At 40.0% G+C, this 18,580-nt stretch overlaps 1 protein-coding gene across 2 annotated transcripts; it reads right to left on the bottom strand.

Moving 5' to 3' along the window:
• Positions 1–558: 558 nt before the first annotated feature.
• On the bottom strand, positions 559–10,055 carry KIAA1586 (KIAA1586 ortholog). 2 transcript variants are annotated; one of them, XM_032141057.2, is made up of 4 exons: positions 9,790–10,055; positions 9,188–9,271; positions 5,400–5,480; positions 559–3,558 (listed from the first exon to the last, which is right to left on the bottom strand). In XM_032141057.2, the coding sequence occupies exons 1-4, from the start codon at positions 9,808–9,810 to the stop codon at positions 1,381–1,383; spliced, it is 2,364 nt and encodes a 787-aa protein (XP_031996948.1). In that variant the 5' UTR covers positions 9,811–10,055; the 3' UTR covers positions 559–1,380. The 2 variants fall into 2 exon arrangements, with proteins under 2 accessions (XP_031996948.1, XP_031996950.1); XM_032141059.2 differs by lacking the exon at positions 5,400–5,480.
• Positions 10,056–18,580: the final 8,525 nt, after the last annotated feature.

Below are 18,580 nucleotides of genomic sequence, written 5' to 3'. Positions count from 1 at the left end.
CTGTCTCAAAAAAAAAATTCGCCAGGCGTGGTGGCACACTCCTGTAATCCTAGCTACTCAGGAGGCTGAGGCAGGAGAATCGCTTGAACCCAGGAGGCGGAGGTTGCAGTGAGCCAAGATTGCGCCATTGCACTCCAGCCTGGGCAACAAGAGTGAAACTTGTTCTTGGGAAAAAAAAAAAAGAATCTCAGCTATTTTACATCTGGCCAAACTTACAACCTTAGTTCCTTCTAAAATTGTTTTTAAAAATTCTTGTTAATTCTGATTTTAGGTGACTAAATTCCATTGATTCTTTTTGGCATATGAAATATAATTTACCCAATTCATTTTGCATCTGCTGAAGTCTCAATTTTCCTACTTTGTTTCTTAAATAGCAGGTTGTTTCGCTCTGCCACAGCAAATTGCAATTGCCATTCATTGTCAAATCTGCAACATACCTTCTTTGAGTGTTTACTGTTCCAGTTGTTGTACTAGGTTCTGCATCTCCACTTGATTCTTTTTCAGTATGCCTTCATTTTAAATTTAAAAATTTGCTCATATTCATGTGTAAACTAGAAAAATAATTTAATCATGATTAAAATAAGTATTTCAATTACCAGTTACAATTTACACAGGAATCACTGTAATTCCTGTTGTCTGCATAAAATATTCAGATAATGATGTTACATCAATTCATAGAAAAAATAACTTGCATTGAATCCATCTGCTGACAGCAGTATCATATCTATCAGCAATATGTTTATATTCAATATTGGAAATGACACACAAGTTTGACAGGCGCACTGCAACAACCATATCTTATGCAAGGTAACAGAGTAAAATGTATTCCTGAAAAACAGTAAAGCTAAGCAGAAAAATATTTTACATTGTTTCAGTTTTTATATTTAAGTAAAAGTAAATAAATTAAAATTTTACTTTTAGTCCTAAGCTGATCAGCCACATGTAGCTAGTGGCTACCATACTAGATAGCACAGATATGGAAATGAGAAAGACAAGAGCCAAAAGGCTTACAGTTTTTATTCCATTTCTCTTTTATTTACTATAACCTCCAGGGTTTAGAACTTATCTGAGTCCTGCTATTTTTTGCAACCTTACTTAAAGTAAAACAGTACAAAATTATAAACAGTGTTTGTTCTGTACAGAACTTCATGGAATATGTATTATGACCCACTCTAGCAAACATGGGCCAATCTCTAAAAAACCATAGCTCCTAAAACCAATCTTCAAGATTATCTTCTTAAAGAACGCCTTTTAAACAGCAACATGCTGATAAAAGTTTAACTGGCTTTCCAAAAAAAAAAAAAAAAAAAAAAAAGCCTTTATGTATATAAAGGATGTGTAGTACATAATTTACAGATGATAAAAAACATATACAATATTCTATTGTAAGTTCCATATAGCCAATTGATTCTCATGGAAGACTTTTGTTGACTTTTGCCGAACTCTTGTATCTGTAGCCAACCTGTGGTTGCAATTTGACCAAGATTTTACAAATGGTGTTGCATCCCAATCTGCTAATTCTTTCCCCAATAAATTTATTGTCATTAAATCTGATACATGATCTATTGTTAAACTATTTCTCACCCTTGTACAAATTATGTTCATTAAATTGAAACCCCTTTCAGCGTCAGCACTATTGATTGCAATGGTGCTAACTATCTTTTTAGCTTTGTATATAGTTGTAGGAATTGAAACATTGTTTGATTTTATGTTATTATTTACAAATTCCCGAAAATCATTCAAATCAACTTCATATTTTAAGATTTTACACAAATGAAATAATGTTTTTTCACCAGCTATCCATGGTGAAGTTATTTCTTCATAAGGCCATGTAGAAGGTTCTAGCAGATCAAAGTAATTAAAAATATTTTCATGGTTTCTGTCAGATAAAAGGCGTAGGTTCATGTGCTGAATTATATTGTCTAGTAATATATTCCTAGGAAGAGCATTAAATTTATTGTTTTTATTAAATGGAATATCTTTAAACTTATCTGACTTGATCAAATCTTCAATTTGAGATTCATACTTTCCAGTACCAATTTTTAAATTTTCCAAAGCTCTTATGGTACGTTTGATCAATTTTTGTGCTTTCTGAATATTAGTTGATTTTGACTGTAACGCAGTTGAAAGTATTGAAAATTCTTCAAGAATGTCAATCATTAAAGCAAGGTCTTGTAAGAAATTAATGTTAGCTAATCTATTTGCCAAACCAGAGTAAGAATGAGAAAAATGCATATATAATATAGGATATGCATGCCATACAGCAGTAGCAGCTTGTAAACTACATGCCGCCCATCTTGGTCCCATTACCCGACCAATTTTAATAATTTCAGTTTCAAGTTCTTTAGCTACAGTTCCTAGAAGCTTGGTTTGATTTTTATTAGGTTGATGATAAATAGAATAAATTTTATCAAGAAATATTTTCAAATGATTAACTTGTTTTATTTCGGATATAGAATCATCAAGTGACAATTGTAATCGATGATTTAAACAGTTCCAAATGATGATTTCGGGAAAATTTTCTAACAATTTTGTAGCTACTCCAGACTTTCTTCCCAGGATTGTATTAGCACCATCAGAACAAAATGCAATTAAATTTGCTTTCAAATATTCATTTGTAAAACCGCAATCATTTAAAGTAGTCAATAATGTATTGACAATACACTCTGCTGTAGTTGACACCAATTCTTTTAAAGCCACAAATAACATAACAGGTGCAGGAGCTGACTGAATTGTGCACTGGAGATAAATCACTAGGGTGCTTTTCTTTGAAACTGTAGATGCCTCATCAATTATGATACAGATTTTGGCATTCTCTTCTATAATATTCTTAAATATCTTCATCTTCATTTCTTTTGCAATATGTTCTGCTATTCTTGTTGCACTGTAACGTGTATTTAAACAATTTACCTCTCCATTTTTTTCCTGTAATTCTCTTGCCCCCTCAATATCAGATAAAGGTCTGTTACGTTTTACTAAACTGTAAACAGTATTGAAAACTTTTACAGTAGCATCAATATTTTTATTATTTTGTTTATGCACTAAATTAGAAATTGAATCATTAGTTGATTCCTTTAACAAATCCTGAATTTTACCATGGGCTTTAGAAACATCATGTTCCCTAATTTTTTTTCGTAGAGAAGCTTGCCTAGTAATTTTATTACTGCCATTAGGGGTTACTAAATATGCAATCCATTCCTTGGACACATGGACATGCTTTTCTGCTTTCGATCCCAAATGCCGAACTGTCGAACAATCCTTACATCCTAATTTACCTTCTTTTATTTCAAGCCATTTGTATTGTTCTGTAAACATAAATGCTTGTTTTTCATTCCAACAATCTGGAAGCACAAGATTATCTATTTCTTTCTTTGATGAACGTGATGGCTTTTCTTCAATGATTGGTTGTTCAATATACTTGAAATGTGGTTCCTTTGCCTTAGACAATCCACAATGATTTTTGCTCACTTCCTTATTTTCTGTGTCTGTTTTCACCTTCTTCATATTTAAAAAATGCAAAAAATCACCCTGTCGTTTTGGCATTTTAGGAAACAGAATCTGAAAAATAATTTTACATATGTAAGTAAAATTCATAACACTTTAAGGGTCAATGTAAAAAGTTCTCTTAGTGATTCTTTATCTAATTTTGGAAATACATTTTAAACTTAAATATTTAACCTGATTTTCAGTTTATATCTATAATATCAATATGACTTGCTATTTCTTGAAAAACCCACTATTAGTTCTTAAAATTCTACAACCAACAAGTTTCACAAAATTTGACTATGAATTATTATCATTCAATTAGCAAAAAGGTTGGTCATATGATTTGCAAATGAGTAGGCTATTTGCATCTCCCCATACCAAAATCCTCCCATGCTCAAGTCCCTTGCATAAAATGAAGTATTTGCCCTCAACCTTTGCATATCCTCCTCTATACTTGAAGTCATTTCTAGATTATTTTTAATACCTAATATAATATCAATGCCATAAAATAGTTTTGATAATGTATTACTTTTTAATGTGTCTATTATTGTATTTTTATTTATTGTTTTAAAAAATATTTTCCATCTACAGTTGGCTGAATCCACGGATGTGGAACCCACAGTATATGAAGGGCTGACTGTAGTAGCAACATGAAGGGTGGATAATATTTTCAATTACATTAATGAATAAGATGAAAGTGAAACAATAAAGACATATATTAGAGTTTCACTCATTCATCAATGACATCAACATCTTTCTGAACTAGTGAAGAGTTTAAAAAACAATTTTTTTTTTGAGACAGAGTCTCGCTCTGTCACCCAAGCTGGAGTGCAGTGGCATGATCTCAGCTCACCGTAACCTCCACCTCCCAGGTTCAAGCAATTCTCATGTCTCCGCCTCCCAAGTAGCTGAAATTACAGGCACGCACCACAACACCCGGCTAATTAGTTGGGACTATAGGCATGAACCACCATACCCGGCTAGTTTTTGATCTTTGGTAGAGATAAGGTTTCACCACAGGGCAGGCTGGTCTCAAACTCCTGACCTCAAGTGATCTGCCAGCCTTGGCCTCCCAAAGTGCTGGGATTACAGGTGTGAGCCACCATGCCTGGCCGAGTTTTGGAATATTGCAAAGCAACTTCCTCAATTTTTTTGTATTGCATTTAGTCTAGGAGAGACACATCACACTTTGAAATTTAATCTGCATTAACATTCTATCCTTCACTTTCTTAAGTTTAATCAACAAATAATAAATCAAACTCTAGTTTGCATTTTACTGATTACAATGGGGTAATGTTCTATCAATACTGCAGCAGGAAATTATTATGTATTAATAGTATTTCTACCAATAGATGCAAACAACCTCAAGTGTACAGATAGTAGGAAATGATGTATTAAGTAGGAAATGATGTATTAAATATAATGATCATTTATGTACTTGTGCATTTATATACTTTAATTTGTAATAACTGTTAATGTTTACAATCAGCTCACAAAATTCCTGAAAGTTTAACAATTAGATTTTTCTTTATTTTGAGATGGAGTCTTGCCCTGTTGCCCAGGGTGGAGCACAATGGCATGATCTCGGCTCACTGCAACCTTCACCTCCCAGGTTCAAGTGATTCTCCTGCCTCAGCCTCCCAAGTAGCTGGGATTACAGGCACGTGCCGCCATGCCCGGCTAAATTTTTTGTATTTTTAGTAGAGACAGGGGTTTCACCTTATTGGCCAGGCTGGTCTCGAACTCCTGGCCTCAAGTGATCCAACCGCCTCGGCCTCCCAAAGTGCTGGGATTACAGGCGAGAGCCACCATGCCTGGCCAACAATTAGTTCTTACGATCCAGTTCAAGCCACCTCCAACACACTATTGCACTTAATAAGAAAACTGAACAAACACAAATATAATGTGCTTACATCACTATAATAGGTGCTCGGGTTTTCATCATCACCACAGACCAGATCGATGTATTCAAGAACAGGTCTCGATGGTCCTTCCTAAAAAGGAAGTGGGCAAATTTATAAGTCATGAACAATCATTCAAATTAAACTTAAATTTAACAATCAGTGGGAGATTTTTTAGTTGGAATTGGCAAAGATTCTTGAGAAAATCTTGCAAGTGGCACAGAATAATTAGAAACAAAAGGGACAAAGGGGCTGGGAGCAGTGGCTCACATCTGTAATCCTGGCACACTGGGAGGCCAAGACAGGAGGATCACTTGAGCCCAGAAATTCAAGACCAGCCTGGGCAACACAGTGAGACCCCAACTCTACAAAAATAAAAAATCAGATGGGTGCGGTGGCTCACACCTGTAATCCCAGCTACTTGGGAGGCTGAGGTGAGAGGATCACTGGAGCCCAGGAAGTTGGGGCTACAGTGAGCTATAATTATGCCATCACATTCTAGCCTAGATACAATTTAGAGCAAGACACTGTCTTAAAAAAAAAAAAAAAAAAAAGGCATGGGAAAAGAGTCAGAGTACATGAATTTGTAATAATGTTCCTGCTAGTAAAAAGGAAAAACAAAAACGTAATAATGACAAAACCCAAAGAGCCTAAATCTATATAGAGGAATAAAGCCATGTAGATTCCTTTCAAAATGGGAAATAGCATAGACATTGATTTAAAAAGATACAGATTTCAGCTAGGCACAGTGCCAGTCTCAGCTGCTCAGGAGGCTGAGGCAGGAGGATCACTTGAGCCCAGGAGTTCAAGTCCAGCCTGGGCAACATAGTGAAAAACCCACCCCCTGACCCTACCTCATTAAAAAAAAAAAGATACAGATTTCATAGTACAATTTTTTCTAACTGAAATGATTATCAGTAATCTCTTAGCTAAGTTCAAAATAACAAAGTTCTTTGATAACCCTGCTTTATCCTCCACATCACTATACAGCCAAACATCAAACTCTGAGTCTTCTTGATCCTTTCTTTACATATACACTACCCTCATCATAGACCAGGCCATAAATGCCCTAGTCAAAAGCCTAGATTTTATTCTGTAGGCAAAGGAATCAATAAATAACATCAAGATGGGAACATTATTAGAGCTGTTTCAAGAAGGTTAACCACATAGGGGAGTATGTGGAAAGAATACAAACAAGATAATCAATCTAGACAAATGGTAATGTGGTACAAAAACAGTGATGGCAAGGAGGAAGTAAACTTCCCTGTATATGTACTATATTTCAATAAAATTTACATTAAGATAAGGACTCTTTTTGTATCCCCAAATCTTTTATCATTCCTTTCTTTCAGCATATTGTTTATTTTGGAGGCTAGGTACATGACAGAACACAAAGAGGATTCTGTGCCACAATGTAGAATGAAGGCTGGATAATCAACATTTGTATGAAAAGACTAAGGAATCCAAACTAGAATATATCAAGAAGTAACAAACTTTTTTTTCTTTTAATCTGAAGAACCCGCAAGCGGAGAACTATACCCAGCAGCATTGCATCTTTACTGGATGGTACTATAAAAAACACAGAGAAATAAGCATATCCTGGTAGAGCCCAGTATAGGATGGGGTTACAAAGGAAAGTTGTCTCTGAGTGTATTTCAAAGTGGAATTAAGTTATCATTGTCTTTTACGTGGCACCACTGAAATGCAACAGGGATGTTTTACTACATTCTTCCTGGTACTGCAATTACACTGACAGCATGTAATTCACTTCTCCATATAAGAGCTGTCAAACCTTTGATCTTCTATTTTGAACAGGGTTAAATATAAAGGGTTCTATCACGCTGGATATACAAAATATTGTATGAAAAGATGTAGAAGGATTTTTATATTTAAAATAAAATTTAAAGTAAGAGTTTTAAACCTCAGCTAAACACAGCCTATATATTAACTCAGAATTTAAAATATAATGATTTATTCCTCAGGATATTACACAAATCTATACCTATTTACTTTTCCAAACTTAATTTTGTACATCCCATCTGTGTTTCTCAACAGTACATGGATCATGAATCAGACGTGTGTCACTTCTACATACTTTCTCAATGGCACATAGATCATCAATCAGACGTGTCACTTCTACATACAGATGCACAAAAAACTCATCAAGATCATCTTTCCCAATCATTCCTGTTTTTATGCCAGTTAAGAGGAACCAAAATTATTTTTCCTAAAGACCCATGAAATCCTCTTCCCAAATGTTTTTCGATACAAAAACAGAAACCATTGCTCTTCGATTTCAAGTTACGTTGCTTACTCCATAACAACAGTGAAGGCAGAGTCAGCATACAATCTCCCTTGGTACCATCAATATTTAGAAAGGTTCCAAATGTCAGGAACAAAATATACACACACTATTAATTGGGAAATAGGTCCAGAAAGTGACAGGGTAAAGAACTTCTACACAAAACACGAAAAACAAACAACGATGTTAACAAAACAATGTTTAGGGAGGAAATTTTAATTTAAAAAACAAGTGACTTACAAAGTCGCCCTAAACCTACAAAAACTAAAAAACATAGAAACATTAGACAGACACTCCATTAAAGAAAAATTCTACAGCTTGAATACCAAACTGCAACTAACTACGGCATTCCAAAAGAGGAGTTTGGGACAGAACTGTTTTCTGTCTAGCTAGCTGAGATACCACTTTACGTAAAGCCTTTCTAAAACTCCAACAATTATGGATGAAAATCACCCCAAAATACATCATAAAACACTCCCTGGCCGGGCGCGGTGGCTCACGCTTGTAATCCCAGCACTTTGGGAGGCCGAGGCGGGCGGATCACGAGGTCAGGAGATTGAGACCACGGTGAAACCCCGTCTCTACTAAAAAAAAAAAAAATACAAAAAATTAGCCGGGCGTAGTGGCGGGCGCCTGTAGTCCCAGCTACTCGGAGAGGCTGAGGCAGGAGAATGGCGTGAACCCGGGAGGCGGAGCTTGCAGTGAGCCGAGATTGAGCCACTGCACTCCAGCCTGGGCGACAGAGCGATACTCCGTTTCAAAAAAAAAAAACAAAAAAAAAACACTCCCTTCTGCTTTGGAAACCCATGCTGTACAAAGTGTGCTCAGAAATCCTTATGTCCCTGCACTTGTCTGAAAATGAAGATTCCTAGGCCCCCGCCTTGAAATTCTGATTCCGTAGGTCTGCAGTGGGGCCCAGGAATCTGCCTATTTATACTTACTAAGGCTTGAAAACTACTGTCCCAAAGGGAAGAAACTCAGAAAAATAGAGCATGTTCCCAGTGATGTAGGATTCTTCATTATGAGCATCAACTGTACTATGCTGTAACATGATGATCTCAGAGGTTAGAGAAATCTCAAGCTATTTGCCTTCATGTTAGAAGCACCATAACGCTAAGATTCTGGGCTCTCACAACCCTTCCTGTTTTCTACGTCCTTGCTCATCATTAGCAGCTCCTTCCTCCGTGTCGCCTTTAGAAGTTACTCTTGCTCCATTTCAATACAGCGTTTTAGACACCAGCGTCTATCTTAAGTCTAAACGAAAGGCAGGGGGCGAGATTAAGTGTACAGCACGTTCTTTAGGACATGCTCTTTGTGATGGCTACGGGGGTGGCTCAGATAGCTCTTTTGGTAAATCTCCCAATCCTGTGCCATGCTCCACGGTGTCTAGTATGTATTAGACACTCATAAACATTAAATGACCAGGTGAGGTAAAATTACATAATGGCCCACCATAGTCTTTTACTCTGGGAAAAACCCAATCATCACTGCTACTTACACTGACAAACTGAATGTCGTCTTCATTTTCATCCGTTGTTGACTCAGATGCCTCAGGGCCAGCTGGAGGGACAGATTCTATTATCTATAAAAACAAGCCAAAACATGCTTATCTGTTCAGCCACATTCTTGTAGGAAGAGAGCGTTTCCGAAAGGAACAATTAAAAACAGAGAGCGCTTGAGGAAAACGAACTGAGCACAACTGCACGGAAACCCGACTAGGAACAGAACTCGAGCAGTTGGCTCTTGCCACAGCGTGTGCGGAGCTGCAGGGACCCAACGCTGAAAACGCGTTACCAGCCTCTCAGAATTCCCCTTATCTACTCCAGAAGGAGGAACGCAAGCTCAATACCGAAGGGCAATCCTGCCTTAAAACGTCGCTCTCACTGGCCCAGCCGGGGCCCATGCCGGGGGGCGGGCGGCCATTGCTGCTGCGGGTTCCTCACTCAGACACGCACCAGGCCCCAGAGCTGGCCTCGGCCCAAGACACTGAAAAGGTATCGCCCCGAGGCTGCGACGGTGCACCAGGCCTCAGACCGCAGAAAACACAAACCCTTCGCGGTTCGCCTCTGAGAACGCCAGGACCCTCACTCGACTACTCACCTCCGACCCCGGGTCTCCCATGTCTCCGACCGCCGCGCTGACAGCACCACTGCTCCTGCTGTCCCTGCCGCCTCCGCCGCCACGAATCCCCTTCCCGCCCTGCACCGCCTCGCGCTACCGGGACCCGCCCCTGCGTGAGCTAGGAGGCCACCGGCGGAAAGAGCCGAAAACCGCTTCAAAAGAGGGGCGGCCCTTATTGGCCCGCTACGCCCCCGGAGTCGCTTTCTCTCATTCCCGGGCTTCCTTCCCCGCGCCGCGCAGGATGCTGGGATGGTAATTCCTACCCGCCGGGCGACCGCGCCGCGCGACTGCCCCGCGCGTGGGTGAAGAATGGAAAAGGACTCCCTTCGCTGTTGCTCTACTAAAATAAAATAGCCGAATTCTTTCTCTCACTTTTTCACAACCAAATATTGGTCTATGTAATAGATCAATGGGAATGAAAAAAAATTGTGTGTGATTTGCTCAGAAATTGTCTTACCAAAATCGTGGCTCACCTTTTTATTTTAACATTTATTCACAAATGATTTTAAACATGACATGTATGAAAGCAAATTTTAACAGAGAACATTCTTTTAAAGCTTTTATTTTTTTACCTCTATCAGCCTAGGACCACCTGTTATTGACAAGTCTGTAGTCCCAGAAAATCACCTTTATCATTTTGACCCTGACCTACAATGCACAAAATTATACAACAGAGGAGCTGTGAGGTATCTGATTAGCCAACTGATCTTCAGCAAAGCAAACAAAAATATAAAGTGGGGAAAGGACACCCTTTTCAACAAATGGTGCTGGGATAATTGGTGACCCACATGTAGAAGAATTAAACTGGATCCTCATCTCTCACCTTACACAAAAATCAACACAAGATGCATCGAAGACTTAAATCTAAGACCTGAAGTCATAAAAATTGTTCAAGATAACACCGGAAAGTACCTTCTAGACATTGGCTTAGGCAAAGACTTCCCCATGAAGAACCCAAAAGCAAATGCAACAGAAACAAAGATAAATAGACTGAACTTAATTAAACTAAAAAGCTTCTGCACAACAAAAGAAATAATCAGCAGAGTAAACAGACAACCCACAAAGTGGGGAAAAAAGGAAAACACAGGAACAAAGGAAAACATAGACTTACTAGGATTTTAAGGAGTTGGTGAAATTTAAGTGAAGCGGTGTTTTGATAGGTTCAAAACCGTCTAGTGCTGTGTGTAAAGGGTTCAACATCGCATATGGACTGCAGAGCGAGCCCAGGGTCTTGTTAACTTCAAAACTACAAAGTTAACACATACAGAGTATTGTGCTCAGAAGCCCCTTCCTATGTGTAGCCATGCCCTAAATGTGTGGATTTATTTCTGGGTACTGTATTCTGTTCCATTTGTCTATGTGTCTGTTTTTATACGAGTACCATGCTGTTTTGGTTACTATAGCTCTGTAGTAGAATTTGAAGTCAGGTAATGTGATTCCTCCAGTTTCGTTCTTTTTGCTCAGGTTAGCTTTTGCTGTTATTCTCAGTCTTTTGTAGTTCCACATAAATTTTAGAATTGTTTATTCTGTTTCTGTGAAGAATGTCATTGGTATTTTGATGGGGATTGGATTCAATCTGTAGATTGTTTTGGGTAGTATGGGTAGTATGGGCATTTTTTTCTTTTTTATAAAAATATATTTTTTATTTCAATAGGTTTTTAGGAAGCAGGTGGTGTTTGGTTACATGCATAAGTTCTTTAGTGGTGGTTTCTGAGATTTTGGTGCACCCATAACCCAAGCAGTGTACCCTGTACCCAATGTCTTTAATCCCTCACCCCCTCCCACCCTTTCCTGAGTCCCCAAAGTCCTATGTGTCATTCTTATGCCTTTGTGTCTTCATAGCTTAGCTTCCACTTATGAGTGAGAACATACAACATTTGATTTTCCATTCCTGAGTTACATCACTTAGAATAATAGTCTCCAGTTCCATCCAGGTTGCTGTGAATACCGTTATTTGCTCCTTTTTATGGCTGAGTACTATTCCATGGGGTGTGTGTGTGTGTATGTGTATATACACCATTTTCTTTATCCTCTTGTTGATTGATGGGCATTTAGCCTGGTTCTATATTTTTGCAATTACAAATTATGCTGCTATAAATATGTGTGTGCAAGAATCTTTTTTGTATAATGACTTATTTTTCTGTGATTATTGCTTTTCCTAATAGTAAGATTGCTGGATTAAATGGTAGATCTACTTTTAGTTCTTTAAGGAATATCCACACTGTTTTCCATAATGGTTGTACTAGTTTAGATTTCCCCTAACAGTGTAAAAGTGTTTTCTTTTCACCACATCCATGCCAACATCTATTATTTTTTGATTTTTTGATTATGGCCATTCTTGCAGGAGTAAGGTGGAATTGCACTGTAGTTTTGATTTACATTTTCCTGACAATTAGCCGTGTTGAGCATTTTTTCCATATGTTTGTTGGCCATTTGCATATCTTCTTTTGAGAGTTGTCTATTCATGTCCTAAGCCCACTTTTTGATGGGGTTGTTTTTTTTCTTGCTGATTTGTTTGAGTTCTTTGTAGATTCTGGATATTAGTCCTTTGTCAGATGTATAGATTGTGAAGATTTTTTCCCACTCTGTGGGTCGTCTGTTAACTCTGCTGATTATTTCTTTGCTGTGCAGAAGCTTTTTAGTTTAATTAAGTCCTGTCTATTTATCTTTGTTTCTGTTGCATTTGCTTTTGGGTTCTTGGTCATGAAATCTTTGCCTAAGCCAATGTCTAGGTTTTTTCCGGTGTTATCTTGTACAATTTTTATGGTTTCAGGTCTTAGATTTAAGTCTTTGATGCATCTTGAGTTGATTTTTGTATAAGGTGAGAGATGAGGATCCAGTTTAATTCTTCTACATGTGGGTCACCAATTATCCCAGCATCATTTGTTGAAAAGGGTGTCCTTTCCCCACTTTATGTTTTTGTTTGCTTTGCTGAAGATCAATTGGCCACAAGTATTTGGCTTTATTTCTGGGTTTCTATTCTGTTCTGTTGGTCTATGTGCCTATTTTTATACCAGCACTACACTGTTTTGATGACTATGGCTTTATATATAGTTTGAAGTTGGGTAATGTGATGCCTCTAGATTTCTTGTTTGTGCTTAGTCTTGCTTTGGCTATGTGGGCTTTTTTTGGTTCCATATGAATTTTAGGATTGTTTTTCCTAGTTCTGTGAAAAAAGATGGTAGTATTTTGATGGGAATTGCGTTGAGTTTGTAGATTGCTTTTCGCAGTATGATCATTTTCACAATATTGATTCTATCCATCCATAAGCATGGGATGTGTTTCCATTTGTTTGTGTCATCTATAATTTCTTTCAGCAGTGTTTCGTAGTTTTCCTTGTAGAGGTCTTTCACCTCCTTGGTTAGGTATATTCTTAAGTACCTTATTTTATTTATTTATTTAATTTTTATAGCTGTTGTAAAAGGGGTTGAGTTCTTGATTTGATTCTCAGCTTGGTTGCTGTTGGTGTATGGCAGAGCTACTGATTTGTGGACATTAATTTTGTATCCTGAAACTTTACTGAATTCATTTACCAGTTCCAGGAGCTTTTTGGATGGGTCTTTAGGGTTTTCTAGGTATATGATCATATCATCAGCAAACAGCAACAGTTTGACTTCCTCTTTACTAGTTTGGATGCACTACATTAAGGGCACCTGAAGCCCACTAACACTGTAGTTCTTGCAGACTCATAGAGGTACCACCTTGGGGGTCTTGAATTAGATCCGGAAAAATTATCTGGATTACCAGACAGAGACTCTTGCTCTCTTCCCTTATTTTCTCCCAAACAAACAGAGTCCCTCCCTCTGTGCTGAGCTTCCTGAAGCTAGATGAGGGGTGACATAAGCACTGCTGTGGCCACCACTACTGGGACTGGACTGGGTCAAACCTGAAGTGAGCATAGTACTGAGTCTTACCTACGGCCTGCTGTAACCACTACCTGGCTGCCTCCTATGTTTGCTGAAGTCTCCAGAGCTCTGCAATCAACAAGTAGTGAAGCCAGCCAGTCTTATTTCCTTCCCTTCAGGGTGGCAAGTTCCCCTGAGCTCCAGGTGGGTCTAGAGATGATGTCCAGGACCCAGGGACTAGATTCAGAAACCTTAGAAATATACCTGGTGGCTCTATTCTACTGCAGCTACACTGGCACTGAAACCACAAGATTAAGTCTTTCCTACTCTTCGCTCCCTTTTTCCAGGCAGAGGAGCCTCCCCCTGTGTACACTACCACCACATGCCCACAGGGAGTACTACCTGAGTACCGCCAGTGGTCCCTTAATGCACAAGGGCTCTTTAGTCAGCTTGTGGTGAATGCTACCCGTCCTGGGACTCACCCTTTAGGGCACTGGACTCCCCTCTAGCCCAGGGCCGGTCCATCCCTGGGCTAGATATACCATCCACAAGCCAAGGCCTGGAAATTGGGACCCCACAAGCCCACTTGGTGCTCTTCCTCACTGTAGTCAAGCTGGTACCTATGCTGCAAGACAAAGTACCCTGTATACTTCCCTCTCCTTTTCTCAGGCAGAAGAAGTTTCTCACTGTAGCCATCACAGCTGTGAATAGGCTGGGTCACACCTGAAGCCAGCCCCTCTCAGAGTCTCACCCAAGGCCCACAGCGTGTACTACTTGGTTACCACTACTGATAATTCAGGCCCCAAGAGCTCTTTAGTCAGCAGGTGATGAATCTTGCCAGGACCGAGTCCTTCCTTTCAAGGCAGTGGGTTCCCTTCTGGACCAGGGTGTGTCTAGAAATGCTGTCCAGGAGCTAGGGCCTGGAAAAGGGGCCTCATGACCGATACCCAGTACCCAATCCTGCTGTGGCTGAGCTGGTATCCAAGTTGCAAGGCAAAGTCCTCTTTACTTTTCCCTCTCTTTTCCTCAAACAGAAGGAAGGGGTCTCTTTTGGACCTGTAAGCTGTGCTACCTGGGGTTGGGGCAGGGGTGATGCAAGCACTCCCTTAGCTGCACCAACTGCTCTCTGACTTGGTCATGTGTCCCTTAAATCCACTGGCTCCAATCCCAGCATATCTCCACAATTTACCTAGAAGGTGCAGTCTTTGTGGCCTAGACAGCCTATCACGTTTATTTAGGATCGCAGAGCACTGTAGCCTGCGATTGCGAGGCTAGCCAAGACTCAGTTCCAACTGCTGGGATAGGTGAATACCCTCTTGCTAGGGCTCTTTAAAATTCTCCCTCTGTGGGCACAGGCTGAGTTCTGCTACATGTTGGCAGCACTGAGTTCCAATGTAAAGTCCTCCAATTGCTGTGCTTTCCCTCCCCTAAGTGCACAATTCTCTATGCCATGTGGCCACTGCTGGTGGATGGGGAAGGGGTGGTGTCAGCAATTCGAGACTGTCTTTTCTATCCACTTCAGTGCCTCTTCCAGTGTTGGGAAGGTAAAACCAGTTACTGTGATCATCCACCTCATTTTTGGTTCTTATGAAAGTGCTTTTTTGTATAGATAGCTGTAAAATTTGGTATTCCTGCAGGAAGGAAGATCGGTGGAGGCTTCTACTTGCCACCTTGCTCCACCCGCTCACAGAGTATTTTTGTTTTTTCAGGAGGAGAAGGCTTCCACAGGGAGTTCTTAAAAATAAAAACAAATCATTATTTCTTCCCCCCTCAACCCCTACCCCCACACTTTTTCTGGAGTCTAAAATTTACCTCTTTGGGTACCAAAGTTTTTGCTCTTCCTTGATTATTACACACTCTGTGTGTCTCATCTCACTAACTATAACCTCATGTTTTTTTCCCAATTATTTCCTACTTTCACTCAGAGCTTTTGTCAAGAGGATTTGGGTGTAAGAGGGAGAAAAATACTTTCATAGAAAAGCATTTTTATACAACTTAACCAGGATTAAGTCTGATATCTCCTAGGCTCCCTTAAGCCAGGCTGTAGGAAAAAGAATAATGGAAGAAGAACAGTGCAAGAAGCCAGGTCAAAGCAAAATTCTGAATGTTCAAAATTTTCAAAATAGATTTGTATAACTTCCCACACCTTTTGTTCCAATCATATTCAGTAGCAGCCTAATAAAGATAATCCCATTATGAGGACACCCCATTATAATCACATTGTGGGGACAACAATCAAACTGCTGAGGAGTATATAACAGGAAAAAGTAAGATTAATAGAGTCATGTGATCAGCTCATTGTTGAGTAACTTCTGCCATTAAAGGTACAAATTGTCAGACTGCATAGTCTAGAAAGCCAAACGCAAAAATTCAATAGCAATAATGTATCTTCAAGAGGTGATTGAAAGTCTGATGATTTTCAGTCAGTGGAAAATGGGAACAGATGGGAGAGGTAGGGAAGGACTCCAAGCCATGTGTCCTTCCCCACCTGAAGCTTTCAGCAGGAATCATAAATCTGGCAGGCAGTATCCTCTGAAATCTGTGCAGCGTTTGCTCTTGATTGGATATTTTCCTCACATACATGTGCTGATGAGACTCAGTTGCAAGGCAGACCCTCTGCAGATCTCTGGAGTTCTTTGACTGTCTGCTCTCTGGTGGTCTTCTCTGTGTGCTCTAGCTACCTTGACTTCCCTGGACTCTCAAGTCTATCTCCTCAACTTAGGGAGACCAACAGGCTATTCCTGGGTTTCTCTTCCTTGCTTCTTGGCCTAGAAACTTCCTCCAAGAAAAAGCTAGGTCAATTTTAAGGTTTTCTGTCTTCTGAGGATCACTGGCCTTCAATGTTTGACATGCAATATGTTGAGGGCTGCTGTTTCATATATTTTATATAGTGTTTTAGTTGGAAGAGTAAATCCAGTCCTCAATACTTCATTTTGATCCAAATCAAAACTCTCAGTTTAATAGTTTTCTGCCTCGAAATGAATACTTCTTTCCTTCTGGTAGTCCTTTAGTGTGTGGAGTTGAACCAATCTAATTAGGAGGTGGGTGAGGTGTGGAATTTATTGTTGTCATGCTTCTCTCACTGCACATCAGGCTTCAGATTGCTCTGTGCTTAGTCTAGGGGGTGCCTTACTAGAGGATTTATTTCAGCGTCTACTGCAACCTCAAACTTTAGGTCTTCTCTTTTTGGTATTCCTTAGAAAAGGCCACTCCCCCCAAGCTCTTGCCCCTCTCCCAGCAGTCCAGGGGTAGATTGCCCTTACCTGTTATTTGATGCTTTTTTTTTGTCGTTGAGACAGGGTTTTGCTCTGTCACCTAGGATGGAGTGCAGTGGCATCACGGCTAACTGCAGCCTCAACCACCCATGCTCAATTAATTCCCCCACCTCAGCCTTTCGAGTAGCTGGGACCACAGACACATGTCATCATGCCTGGCTAATTTTTGTATTTTTTTCTACAGAGACAGGGTTTTATCACATTGCCCAGGCTGGTCTTGAACTCTTGAGCTCAAGGATCTGCCCACCTCCCAAAGTACTGGGATTACAGGCATGAGCCACCACACATGGCTGACAGGTGGCATTCTCTATTCTAATTAAGACTATCTCAGGCAATGTGCCCCTGAATCTCAGGGTGGGGACTTTCCAGTGATCCAGTTTTCTCCCAGCTGTTGGTATGAGCCCAATAAATGTTCTGTTTCCCTACAGGGTAATTGTTTTTTCTTTTTCTCTCTCTTTCTTGCAATGGGGCTTCACCAGGGCTCTGAAGGGTAACTGAGTTCCATGCCCTTTTTCCAGCAGCTGAAGATGTGTTTCATAGAGATACAGGGAAGAGGTCTTCTTTCCTTTTCTACAGCAGCTTCTGTTCTCTCCTTCCCCCAACCTTCTCCACCACTCTCCCGCTCCACCCTATCTGCTCCATAAGAGATGCTTTCTCAGCACTGTGACTGCCTCCAAGAAAAGGAAAAACAAGCTGGGTGTGGTGGCTCATGCCTGTAATCCCAGCACTTTGGGAGGCAGATCACGAGGTCAAGAGATTGAGATCATCCTGGCCAACATGGTGAAACCCCGTCTCTACTAAAAATACAAAAATTAGCTGGGCGTGGTGGCACATGCCTGTAGTCCCAGCTACTCGGGAGGCTGAGGCAGGAGAATCACTTGAACCCCGGAGGTGGAGGTTGCAGTGAGCCAAGATCGCGCCATTGCACTCCAGTCTGGGTGACAAGAGCGAAATACTCAGTCTCAGGAAAAAAAAAAAGAAAGGAAAGGAAGAACAACACAGCCTGGATGACAGTACATTTGTTTACAGAAGCATTTACTAAATATTTTAAGTCCACTGTTGAGACATATTGCTCAGATACAAAGATTTCTTACAAAATATTACTGCTCATTGACAATGCAGCTGGTAATCTAAGAGCTCTTATAAAGATATACAAAGAGATTAATGTTGTTTTCATGCCTGCTAAAACAGCATCCATTCTTTAGCTCATGGATCAAGGAGTAATTTTGACTTTCGAGTCTTATTATTTAAGAAATACATTTCAGGCTGGGTGCAGTGGCTCATGCCTGTAATCCCAGCACTTTGGAAGGCCTAGGCGGGTGGATCACCTGAAGTCAAGAGTTCAAGACCAGCCTGGCCAACATGGTGAAACCCCCATCTCTACTAAAAATACAATAATTAGCTGGGCAAGGTGGCAGGGGCCTGTAATCCCAGCTGCTCAGGAGGCTGAGGCAGGATAATCACTTGAACCCGAGAGGTGGAGGTTTTAGTGAGCCGAGATTGTGCCACTGCACTCTAGCCTGGGCGACAAGAGCGAAACTCAGCCTCGGAAAAAAAAAAAAAAAAATACACTTCATAAGACTATAGCTGCCATCAAGAGTGATTCCTCTGATGGATCTGGGCAAAGTAAATTGTAAACCTTCTGGAAAG

This window comes from Hylobates moloch, unplaced genomic scaffold (genome assembly GCF_009828535.3).
Source record: "Hylobates moloch isolate HMO894 unplaced genomic scaffold, HMol_V3 SCAFFOLD_20, whole genome shotgun sequence".
In the NCBI taxonomy this organism is placed as follows: Eukaryota; Metazoa; Chordata; class Mammalia; order Primates; family Hylobatidae; genus Hylobates; species Hylobates moloch.
The sequence above is the reverse complement of the archived record's forward strand: the minus strand, read 5'-3'. Positions and strand labels throughout refer to the sequence as shown.